The 12,972-nt window shown below is 48.8% G+C and overlaps 1 protein-coding gene across 1 annotated transcript; it reads left to right on the top strand.

Moving 5' to 3' along the window:
- Positions 1-5,616: 5,616 nt before the first annotated feature.
- On the top strand, positions 5,617-6,555 carry OR10P1 (olfactory receptor family 10 subfamily P member 1; the record flags this gene model as incomplete). Its single annotated transcript, XM_084759466.1, has 1 exon — positions 5,617-6,555. The coding sequence occupies one exon, from the start codon at positions 5,617-5,619 to the stop codon at positions 6,553-6,555; it is 939 nt and encodes a 312-aa protein (XP_084615592.1).
- Positions 6,556-12,972: the final 6,417 nt, after the last annotated feature.

Below are 12,972 nucleotides of genomic sequence, written 5' to 3'. Positions count from 1 at the left end.
CCAGATCAATGACTCGTTGCAATGAACATTTGCAAGTGAAGATGTGTGCACAGACGGAGACACTGTGGGGACACACTGTGACACGCTGACACGCTGACACACTACAGCTTCCACGATGAGATGTTTTCAGCGCTTTGTTTGTTGTTGTTTGTTCATTTGTGTGTTTTATTTTGGGAGGTGAGGATGCAAGGGCGAAGGGTGGTTATGAGGGGACGGGGAGATGAGTGGACCGGGGTGCATGGTGTGAAACTCACAAAGAGTCAATAAAAAGTTTAAAAAAAAAGTTTTTCTTAGTCTTTTGTTTCCAGCTTTAAGTCTTTGCCATATAGGCGTGTTTTATACAGTGTCTTCCACCTCTGGACCGAGTACGTAAATGCAAACAGTGAGCATGCTCACTGTGGCACAGAGGTGGGAGGAGTCACCTCTTCACAGGCAGCCTGCAAGGCAGGGGTGAGGGAGTGAGCAAGGAGTAGATGTTTAAGCCGGGCGTGGTGGCGCACGCCTGTAATCCCAGCACTCAGGAGGCAGAGGCAGGCGGATCACTGTGAGTTCGAGGCCAGCCTGGTCTACAAAGGGAGTCCAGGACAGCCAAGGCTACACAAAGAAACCCTGTCTGGAAAAACCAAAAAAAAAAAAAAAAAAAAAAAAAAAAAAAGGAGTAGATGTTCAGAGGCTGTGTAAGACAACACTCTCCTGATGTAGGAAGGATCTGAGTGTTCAGAGCACAGACCTAGTCAGCAAGGGCACAGCCTGAATGTGAGCTGGACCAGGGACGTTAGGGAGTGTCCTGTACAGGGAGCTAGGGATTCAGCCTCTGGATTTCAAGTTTCAGTTCTGTCTACACCAGCCACACAACTTTGCAGGCACTTGGCACTTAGCAGTAATAAACACCTTTGAGGCCCAACACACAAGGGCGGATGTGAGGACCAAACCGGATATTACTCAAATGCTATGTACATTGCCGAACAGCAATGAGGGACAGAAATAATTGTGAAGTCACTGTGGCTGTAATTACTACTGTGCTGTGTGGAGATGCCCTCATTTATAGGAGGTAATTACTGCTGCTGAGGCCCTCGGGGCTGTGGAGCTGAGGAGCCTGGTCTGGAAGAGACAGGAAACCGAGGGTGACCTCGGGGAATTAATTAAAACTTAACTCAGCAGCTTTAGGGAGAAAGTATTTGCTAATCACTAAGTTGCGTCTGGGTGGAGGCAAGTTAGGAGGAAATCTGATCTGGGATGGAGTCGCACGGGCAGAGAGGTTAGTGTTGGCCCAAGTTCTCTCAGGAGCTCTTACTGGCTGTGAGAGCATCACTCGCCATTTTCAGGACAAAGATACAAACCTCAGCCCAGGAGAGGCAAGACGGGATCCAGGGTCAATGGCTTTTCCAGGAGAGAGAGAGAGAGAGAGAGAGAGAGAGAGAGAGAGAGAGAGAGGGAGGGAGGGAGGGAGAATGTTTTAGCACAATCACACTACTTTAAACTCTTGAGGTCATCTTAATAAAAGTTTAGTTTTTGAATCATGTTTACTGAAGTATGAACTTATGTGCAGTAAAATTGTCCATAAGCCCTCCTGCCCCTTTGCATCAACTCTTCCCTGGACTATTAAAATCGGTGCTCTGCTTTCTGTTAAAAGGTTTCTTGTAGGGCAATGTGGAGGCTTATAAAATAGCCTTAAAGCTGCTCTTGTTAGAGGGAACTGTTCTGAAACTGACCTCGGACTAAACCTTGGTCACCTCTGTGTAGACTGGGATGGAAGCCAGCCTTTGGTGTATTCACTAAGGCAAGCTTTGAGCTGGGGCTGGCTCACAGCAAACTTTAAATATTGGCATGGAATTCTTTAGATAGTGGGTCTGAATTCCACAGGACTTGTTGAAGGGAGCAACTCAGCCGCAAGGTGGAGGCACAGGCTTCTCACACATGGTCCTGTATGTGCAGCTGAGACTGCCTCAAAATTAACCTTTGTTCCTGCTGTGGAAAGGATACAGAAACCCCAAGCCATGATTCCGTACGCAGACACAGCCCCCTGCTTTCTCAAAAGTGGTGCCAATTGTTTTCAGGCATCAACCTTATGTTCATCAGCATCTTGGACACAGCCCCACTGCACCACACAGTGAGCTGTGGCTGACGTCACACACAGCCCCACTGCACCAGTGAGTGAGCTGTGGCTGACATCACACACAGCCCCATCACACACAGCCCCACTGCACCACATACTGAGCTGTGGCTGACGTCACACACAGCTCCACTGCACCACATAGTGAGCTGTGGCTGACAGCACACACAGCCCCACTGCACCACATAGTGAGTATGGCTGATGTCATACACAGCCCCACTGCACCAGGGAGTGAGCTGTGGCTGATGTCATACACAACCCCACTGCACCACATAGTGAGCTGTGGCTGACATCACCCACAGCTCCACTGCACCACATAGTGAGCTGTGGCTGACGTCACACACAGCCCCACTGCACCAGTGAGTGAGCTGTGTCTGACATCACACACAGCCCCACTGCACCAGTGAGCGGGCCGTGGCTAAGGTTATGTTCATTCCTAACTTCTGTGGTGTTGGTCTATAACTGCTGGTCCCATTTTTTTTCCACTGCTCTTCAGTTCCCACTTCGTGACTCTTGCCATGTCCCCTCAAGCAATGTACACTCCAGGCACCGAATCTCTCACCTTCAGAGTACGTGAGTGGAAACATTCCACTGGAGGTGAGAGTTAATCTTTGAGTGAACAGACATTTCCATAGCACCTGGGGCCTCGTCCTGGGCTTCTTCCTTGTCCTGTCCTGTGCTCTCTGGAGCTCAGAGAATGCCTGCCTTGGAGGCACCAGGATAGTGCTGGTTAACTCTAGCCTAGGGCAATCATTCCTGCGGAGCTAAGGTATTCTAAGAAGAGACACTTGTGTCCCTGCCTTAGACTACCAGACTGTTAAAACAATGCTTTGCTGCAGGTTGGCATTTCCCAGGAATCTCATGATGAATGACAGGAAAAGAAGAAGCCTGGTACCAGACAGAGGGGAGCTTGTCTCCCAGATATTTAAAGCAGTTCTGACTCTGAGGCACCTTGTGAGAGAGGCTGGAGCTGAGGTAACGGTGAAGGAGGGACCACACCGTGACCAGGACGGCTATGTTATGCAAACCCTTTGCCCTCTGCTTAGCCTAACCCTCACCCGAGAGTCTCAAAGACAGACTTGGCCTCTTCGTCTCTCTTCCCAGTGTGATCCCACTGGTTTTCCCTTGGGTTTTCTCTGTCACTTGTCTGCCTAGTTGGTCTACAGTGGATGGGTGGCCCAGCCTAGCTTGTTGGAGCCCAGGCTCTGAGTTCTCTCTCTGCCTGTGTAGTCATTGCTGTGCCCTCTTCAGTTCTCCAGCAGCCTAGTGTGGAGCAGTGAGTCCTGTGACGGGGGGGGGGGGGGGGGGGCAGCCTGGGCTTCTGGCTTGAACTCTGCTCCTTTGTGCGATGCTGAGTCCCTGGGCGCCTCATGTGGCCTCTGAGCCCTGTACCCTGGACTTTACATGTTCCAGCTCTGGCCTACATAGGGGTTTATTGGACACTGAACCTGGGTCCTCTGGGAGAGTAGCCAGTGTTCTTAACTGCTGAGCCATCTCTCCAGCATGGCTGCCTGTAGAAGCCAGAAGAGGTCATTGGGTCCCTGGGGCAGGAATTCCAGGTGGTTGCTAACAGTCTGACACGGTGCCAGGAACCTGATGGGTCTTTTGAAAGATTAGTTCATGCTATTCAGTTTTGAGGCATCTCTCTAGTTCCCACACTTAAAAAAATGACTTTAAAAATTTTAAAAAATTTATTATAATTTATTCAGATTACATCGCTTGTATCTTCCCATTCCCACCCTCCCTCCCTTTTCTGCCCTATTCCCCTCCCCTAGACTTCTGACAGAAGGGGGACTTCCTTCTTTTTTTCCTTCCTTCCTTCCTTCCTTCCTTTCTCTCTCTCTCTCTCTCTCTCTCTCTCTCTCTCTCGTGTGTGTGTGTGTGTGTGTGTGTGTGTGTGTGTGTGTGTGTGTCGTGTGCCTGCCACAGTGTGCTTATCAAAGCTCACTTGGAATTCTTTTTAAGAAAATTTTATGTTCGTGGCTGTTTCCTTTGCATGTATGTCTGTGCAAAACGTGTGTATAGTGCTTGAGGGTCCCCTAGAACTGAGTGGCTTTGCGTCGCCATATGGGTGCTGGGAATTGAACTCCAGTCCTCTGCGGGACTGAAGAGCCAACCTTCCAGCCCTCCACTTGGAGCCCTTCACAAACCTTCACACCGCAAGGAAGAAAACAATTCAAGCAGACAGCCGAGTACCTTGGATAGGAAAAGTCTTTCTGGATTATCCGGCTGGGCCCCAGGCAAGGGTAGCGAAAAGCTCCCTTTCTTACTCAAGAGAGACAGCACAAGTTTCCACTCATTGGTATCATCTCAGGTCGCCTCTGCCATCTGTCCGGGTCTAAAGAATATTTTCCCATTTCTGACATTCAGAGAAGGTTACTGTTTCCTTCAGCAGCAGGACTGGCAGGTCAAAGGTCTCTGTTGGGTTGGGAGTTCTCCCAGAATCAGCTTGTTATTTCAATAGTTGTTTTCTTTGGGGGATTAGCACTGTTTTACAGAAGGGCTTACAAACTCTTGCCAGGACTGGGGAGTGCTGTGGACCTCGTCCAGTGGAAGAAGCCTGCCACCAGTGGAAGAAGTGTGCCAGCATCTGCAAGGCCCAGTGCGCCACCGGCAGCACTGGGAGAAAAGGCGTTTTCCAGGAATGGAAAGACTGCTAAGCACTAGTTCTGAAGAGTGGGAAAGGCAGAAGGTCATCCCTGGGGTAATGACCGGAAGTCCCACCTAGAGAAGCAGGTCCAGGGCCATTAACGCTCAACCGAAGCACTCAAACAGCCTCCTCCTCCACACACAGTCCCTCCTTTGTGCCTGAGTGTGCCCACCAGACCCAGGCCCGACAGTGGGGAGCTTAGGCACAGGAAGAGAAAGCCACTTCCTCCATGTCCCCCTTCCCCCACTCCGCCCCCTACACTTTCCTCCCTCTCCACACTCTGTGAGAACCAGCTCCTCAGGGCATTGAACTGCTCTCATGTGCTCCAGGGAGGGGACTTTGAGGACCGTGGGGACCCATCTGCCGGATAAAAGCTCTGTAACCCTCTGGCTCTCAATTCTCTGTCCCCGTCTCCTGCTCTTCCTTTCAGCCTCCGAGCGGACCCACTTTTCTTCTGCCAGATTATTTGTTTTCTCTCTGCCCCTCCACGTTCTGTCTATACTCTCAACTCCCTTCTTGAAGGAAACTGCTTTTGTCCCCAGCTCTTTACTCTTAGCCCCTGCGTGAGTGGAACAAAACTTGTTTGAAAAATCCTGAACCGGGAAGACCTGCCAGTGTGCCTCACCTTCTCTGGTGTTTCATCCTCTTGCCGACGTGTTTTTTAATTTTAATTTTAATTTTAATTTATTTTCTGGATGGGAGTGAGTAGGCCCTGAGGCTCTCGCCTCACCTCAGCAAGCTGGGCTGCTCTCCTAGACAACTCTTCTTCCTTCTTACTGCTGCCTTTGTTTCCAGCTGGCTCCTTTCTCTCCGCCACACCCCCCGCCCCGCCCCCCAGTCTGGCTTTAGGGAAATGAGAGGTGACAACGGTACAGAAGTAACGGAGTTCCTTTTGTTGGGGTTCTCGGGATTTGGCTTTCTCCGGGGCCATCTGTTTTGGGGTGTGCTGTGTATCTATGTGGTTACCCTGATGGGCAACTCCCTCATCATCCTCCTCACGCTGGCTGACGCCGCCCTCCACTCCCCCATGTACTTCTTCCTGCGTCACTTCTCCTTGGTGGAAATCCTGTACACCACGACCATCGTGCCTCAGATGCTGGTTGACCTCCGGTCTTCCCGGCCCACCATCCCCCTCGCCAGCTGCTTCACTCAGCTGTATTTCTTTGCCCTTTTTGGCATTGCCGAGTGCTGCTTGCTCACTGCCATGGCCTATGACCGATACGCCGCCATCTGCTGCCCACTGCATTATACCACGCTAATGAGCCAGGGTACGTGCGCCACCATGGTAGCGGCCTCTTATCTTGCGGGCATCGTCACTGGCACCACCCACTCTATCTTCATCTTCACTTTGCCTTTCCGTGGTGCCAACACCGTCCACCACTTCCTCTGCGACATCCTGCCTGTGCTGAGGCTGGCTAGCGCAAGCACTTTCTGGGGTGAGGTGGGGAACCTTGTCATCACGGTAGCTTTTATCTTCATGCCCTTCTCGTTGATTGTGGCTTCTTACGCCCGCATCCTCACCACCATCCTTGGTGTCGCAACATCCCAGGAGCGTCAGAAAGTCTTTTCTACCTGCTCCTCCCACTTGTTTGTGGTCATCCTCTTTTTTGGGACCGGGACTGTTGCCTATATGCGGCCTCAGGCAGATTCCCTTGGGGACACGGACCAAATTCTTACCATGTTCTACACGGTTGTCACCCCCATGTTAAACCCTTTTGTTTACACTCTGAGGAACAAGGAGGTCACAGGGGCCATGAGGCGGCTCATGAAGAGATACCTCTGGGGTCCTTGACCACACTCCATCTTCTTCCCAAGATGTTGGAGCTAAGAGCCTGATCCCTGGACACTGTCAAGGAAAAAGAGAAGATGGGACTTGTGGTCCAGAGGGTGCAGCATGCGTGTTGGTGTGTCTCACCCAGTGTGAGCGTCCAAGGCACAGGTGTATTGTTCAGCGCTCTGCTTCTGGGCCCTGGCTTTAAGCCTTGACCATGCTTCACTATGAGAGTCGAGCTGAGCGAACACGCTCTGGAACGGAAGGCAAGGGGAAAGCAGCTGAGATGACATTGTGTGATGACGTAATCCCTGGTCCTGGCTGAGGCTCCTGTGCCTTCCTGGGGCTCTGCTCTTGAGATGCCTACCTTCCTGCATCTCCTAGTGAGTCCCTTGTTGTAAGCCTTTGTCGATGGCATCATTTGCATCTACAGGGAAGGGACGGGGCAGAGAGGGCTGGCTCGGCTTGCACGTTCAGCTCCTGAGTCTAGCTTGGTATTGCTGTAGGCTTGGTCTATCCAGCTACGTGTCTCCTGACTGACCCCTATCTCTTTGGACCCTCCTAAGACACTGGTGTTCCCTTTGTTTTTTCTTTCTTTCTTTCTTTTTTTTTTTTTTTTGAGACAGGGTGTCTCTGTGTATCCTTGGCTGTCCTGGACTCACTTTGTAGACCAGGCTGGCCTCGAACTCACAGCGATCCGCCTGCCTCTGCCTCTCGAGTGCTGGGATTAAAGGTGTGCACCACCACCGCCTGGCCAGAAAGCCAGTTTTTGATTGCCCGTGAGCCCTTTTTCAGCTACTAGTCAGGGAGGCAGGGAAAGCACGCTCGAGGTGCTGTAGGCGGAAGCCTGGGAACTGCTTTGGGTTTCTTCCCAAGTTTGTGAAAAACAACTCTGCTAGTTGCAAGAAATTTATGTACGGAAGAAAATATAACCATCAACAAAATGTTCACGATGTCTCTGAGAAATTAGTGCCATCTGCTTTTGTTCTGCACCTGCACATATGCGCGATCACAAAAATTAAATAAGATTATATTGTCTAAAATGTGTTCTAACAGTTTCTACTTCATTGAACTACATTTGAACATTATGCCGTGACTCCCACAAAGCCTCTGTCATATCCCTAGTATGGGTGTTTTATAATCCTAGAAATGTCATTGAAGTTAACTTTTGTCCCTGACATTGAGATAAATGTACTCACACATACACCTTTTGTGCATTTACCTCCACTTTCTCTAGTGTGCCTTCCAGAAACAGGATTGCTGAGTAAAAAAATGTTCTTGAAATACTTTGCCAAATTACCCTCCATAAGAATTTTGTAGCCCACTCGAGTGTCTCTCCCGACAAATGTCAGCGCAGGAGTAAGGAGCTGAGATTAGATGACCCAGGGAAAGGAAGGGTGAGGAAGGCAGAGGGAGATATTTTGATTTTTTTTTTTTTTTTTTTTTGTGGTGGAAAGAACAAGATAATTGTAAGTTACTTTTCTTCAGCTGACCAACGACAAGGTGAGGCATGTGGGTTAGAAATACACCAAGATGCATCAGAATTTACCCCAAAGATCTGCTTTGGGATAGAGTCAGTGTCTGAACCGTAAGAACAGAGAACAAAGCTTAGGGAGGTGAGGCTTTCCGGTGTCGGTGTCGGAGGCAGCCAGCGAGCCCCTGGGACCCTCCTGAGGCCTCGCCTCTCTGTGGAGAGAGTCAGCTTCTGTTCGCCTGTTTGTTGATGTGATTCTGTCTCTTATCTGCTGTTGTGGCTCATTCGAGGATCTCAGCTGACGCAGCCATTCGGGCATGCGCAGTATAGGTGACGCATGCGCAGTATAGGTGTTGCAGCATCGTTTATGCTGAAGTACTTGACACTAAGAGGCTGTGATTGGATACAAAACACTTTTCATCATTAGTACGAGAATTTTCAGCATTGCCAGGTGTCGTTGTCACTGTTTTGAGATGATCTGACCAAGTAGCCTTGGCTGGCCTGGAACTCGCTATGGAGATCAGGCTGGCTGAGAACTCACTTAAGTTCCACCTGCCTCTGTCTCTCAGGTGCAGGGATTAAAGGTGTGCCTCGCACATGCCTTGCCAGGCAGCTATTTTTCAGGCACATAACCTAATGTAAAAATTATGTTCACAGCATGAATCTGTGCTTGGGAACTATTACATAAATCAATATTTAAACACCTGTCTAGTGGCAGAGATTTTATTTTCCTTATAATTTTGTAGTAAAAAAAATGCAATGAAGTTGTTTTTTTTTTTTTTTAAATGCAGATCATTTTCCAAGCACTCCCAAAATTCACTTTGGTTTGTGAAGCTGAAATGTGTAATCCAAATGTTAGCCGCGGTATGAGGAAGGCGAAGGCTGGAGGCCCTGCCTGAGCTTCATCTTCCAAGAACACCCCACACTCACCAACCGTCAACCCTCAGCACACATTCTCACATCTTTACAGTTACTTACACTATACACTTCTGCTGGTTTGTTTCTTCTTTCCCTCCATCCCTCCACTCCACCCCACACTGAACCCCAAGACCACAGAGACCTTAGCTTTTGTGAGGAAGAGGGGTGCTCTCTGAGGTAGCCTAGACTTTCTCCTGAGTCTCTGATGCTCTGTAGCTTGGCATCAATGCGTGGTTGGGCAATTGCTCTTACTTTTTTTGCGGACATGGTCTTGCTGTGTGGCTATGTAGCCTCGGATGGTCTTGAACTTGTGTCAATCCTCTTGCTTTAGCCTCTCAAGTGCTAGAATTATAGGAACAGGGCATTGCAGCCATCAGGTGGTGTTTTCCCTATCTTTTTTTTAAAAAAGATTTATTTATTTATTATGTATACAGTGTTCTGCCTGCACATGTGCTTGCACTCCAGAAGAGGACACCAGATCTCATTACAGATGGTTGGGAGCCACCATGTGGGTGCTGGGAATTGAACTCGGGACCTCTGGATGAGCAGCCAGTGGTCTTAACCACTGAGCCACCTCCCCAGCCCTGTTTTCCCTAGCTTACCTCTACTTTCCCCCATTTGTCCCTGTCATTCCACAATTGTCAATATGACCATGTTGTGCTAATATCAGCCATTTCACCCATTACCTCAGCAGTATTGACTTGTATGGTCCTTTGCCCTTCCTGAAAACTTTCTTTAGTGTCTGTGACTTCTAAACACATCACTTTGGATTTGACTTTTTGTCATATTTTTAATTCTTTTCCTTTAGATTCTGTAGACTGAGTCCCACCTTACCATGACTAATAACTTGTTCTCCTCCCAAGCTTCTCCTTGTCAAGTAAATGACAATGTCGGATTATCCCGACTAAAGCCTAGTAGTCCGTTTAATTTTATTGCTTTCCTCAACATCTATTCTGCCACACAAATTTAATCCCCAGAGGCTGGACAGATGCCTCCGTGGTTAATGCACTTACAGTTCTTGCAGAGGACCCAAGTTTAGTTCCCAGTACCCACATCAGCTCACAGACACCACCCCGCCCCCCTTTTCCTAGGGAATCTGACACTCTCTCCTGGCTTCTGTAGGCACCACAGGCATATGTGTAAACAGACACATACAGATAAAATAAAAGCAAAATGAATCTGAAAAGAATTTAATTTCCAACACTTTCCTGTAAATTGAAGTTCCTAGAAAAAAGTCCCACTTCTGTTGAAGAGTCTTCAAGGCTGATGGATTAAAACTCTGTTATTGTGGAGTGTTGCAGACCGTGCGTCACACTGTCTTGCCTAGCTTTGGTTCCCTTGGTAACCGCCCTCCATGCCCACCTCCGAGTGGCCTAACGTCCCGTGACTAGCAGGTAGAGCCTTTGGAATGTATTCTTCGGAGGCCGTTGGACAAAAGCTGACTGTCAGGCACCGGGGCAGAGCTTGGCTGTCACTGGCTGTCTTTACTGGTGTATTTGGTAAATGCTTTGATTTATGACTTCCTTCTGTTACTAATAAAACTCCACGTAACCACTTCCACAGAGTGAACTGAATCCATGCTTTTGGGCTGTGGCCACTTATGTTTGTCTTTTACTCTTGAGGTTTTTTTTTTTTTTTTTTTACTCTATCTCTACTGCCTTAATTGTCCCAGGGTCAGGTGCCAGAAAGCCTTGGATGGCAGAATCCAATGAAGCAATTCAAAGTATCAAATACTCAACCTGCGTAGCCTGCTTACCCCGCCTTGCCCATCCTCTCCCGTGAAAACCACTGTAAAACACTGCGCTGGCTAGTTTTTGTCAACTTGACACAGGCTAGAGTGATTAGTGAAGAGAGATCCTCAACTGACAAGCTGCCCGCCGACCGCCCCCCCCCAACACTGACCGAAGGCCAGGCCTGTGGGATGATCTCTTCATTAGTGATTGATGAATCCAGCCCATTGTAGATGCTATCAGCAGGCTGAGCAAGCCAGTAAGCAGCACCCCTCCATGGCCTCTGCATCAGCTCCTGCCTCCAGGACTTCCCCTAGACCAGACCAATTTGAGGTGGATGTATAAACTGAAATTAACCATTTCCTCCCCAGGTTGCCTTTGGTCTCAGTATTTATCACAGCAACAGAAACTCTAACTGAGACAACCATTTTTCCCACATTCACCTCTTGCTCCCTGTCTTTTGATAGTCCCTGGTGATGCTTTCCCTATCCTAGTGTCACATGGTGCGGCCTAGCATGGTGTGGCGTGGCTCCCTTCCTGGGGACTGAGTAGCAGGCTATCTTCAGTGACAGTTGTCTTCTGACCTATTGCCCTTACCACATTTGATTAATGGTACCTACATTTGGAGCACTTTGTTATTGTCTTTCTTGTCCACCCTGCTCAGCCACACTGTCCCCTTTGTCTTCCTTAGACATTAAGGCTCTTTTGAATGTATTGCTGTCTCTGTCTCCAAGTTCCTTTGTGTGTGTGTGTGTGTGTGTGTGTGTGTGTGTGTGTGTGTGTGTGTGTGTGTATGAAGGTAAATTTGATTGTTTCTGTAAACAATTTTATTTTCAAAATTAATTTTTAAGACAGCATACGAAAGAATGCGTTTCATGGTACAGTTTTCACATGCATGCCATTTTAGTTTGCTCACATTGTCCACGCATTCACATTTAAAGCTTCTCTCAGGTAAAGAATTATTCAAACATCGGCTCATATGCCGCCTCTTCAGGAAGATGGACCACATGTGACCACTCTTTCATGTACCTCACGGCCTACACGGCCTTCGGAATGATAAGGTTGGCCTTTGGCTTGAGCAGGTATTTAGTTCAGGTCTTTTGTAGAAGTTTTATTCTGCGAAGGCAGAAGCTTTGCCGCTCAGAGCTATGGCTTTAGGGCTTAGAAAGGACAGGCGTGCAGCTCAGAAGAGGTGCTTTGACACAAATGGCAGACTGTTCCTCCAGTCTACTCAAAGAGAGAAGGGAGACAAGGCATGCTTGCCTTTCTAGTTCCCAGAGTCTGGACAGCTGGAGATTTCCTTCCCCGAGCTCCCCCACAGCTCAAGTTCTGCTCATGGTCCAGCTTCTGCCAAGGCGAGGCACCTCTGGGAGACGCGCATGGCAGAAAGACTGAGGCGGAGGCATCCCTTGCTCCACCTGTTCCCTCTGACAGGTAGAAGAGGTCTCAGTCCTGTGGGGTCGAGAGGCAGGCTCTGGGGACCCGTCTTGCATGGCATGGATAGAGGTGGGAGTTAGGTGGTTTTGAGGACAGCAGTTGTGGCCGTGGCTTCACCGTGCCCCACCCACTGTCTTCATCTGGGCAGGTTCCTTGGCAGGCTTTGTCAAGAGTGGTGCTTCCAATACTCAGCCCCACAAACTCAGATATCTGAGAATCTACTCATCTCGTCTATGACGGGTGGTGTTATCAGCTTCACCTGGGGTCACCTAGGAGACAAGCCTCTGGGATGCCTGTGAGGGATTATCTTAATTGTGTTAATTGAGGCACAGGAGACACTCTAAAAGTGGGCCCCACTATTCCCTGGGCTCGGTTCTGGATTGCATGAGAAGGAGAAAGGGAGCTGAGTCCAGGCGTCCCACTGTTTTATTTATTTATTTTTTTTCCTGACTGTGATGCAATGTGATCAGTGACCAGCTACTTTGAGTTCCTGCTGCGAGGAGATCTCACCACAATTGATGTCACTTTTGAACTGTGAGGCAAAAGAAACCCTTTTGTGAGGGTATTTTTTTTTTTTTTTAAATCACAGCAACAGGAAATGTAACAAATGCAGGAAGCTGGTACCAATAAGTGGGGTTGCCACTGCGATAAACCTGACCAGCAGTTCTTAGGCCCTTAGAACTGGTTTGTCGGAAGAATACAGAAGGGTTTGGAACTGTGGGCTAGAAGATCCCTTGACTGATGCAAGAGCTTGCCAAGAGAAACGCAACATTGGAGAGCCAGCCCCTGAGGTTTCACAGGGGAAAGAGGGCTCTGTTCTAGTTTCTTTTCTGTGGCTTTGATAAAGACCACGATCAAAAGCAACTTGGGAGGGAAAGG

This window comes from Acomys minous (genome assembly GCF_964271855.1).
Source record: "Acomys minous genome assembly, chromosome: 15".
Classification (NCBI taxonomy): Eukaryota; Metazoa; Chordata; class Mammalia; order Rodentia; family Muridae; genus Acomys; species Acomys minous.
The sequence above is the reverse complement of the archived record's forward strand: the minus strand, read 5'-3'. Positions and strand labels throughout refer to the sequence as shown.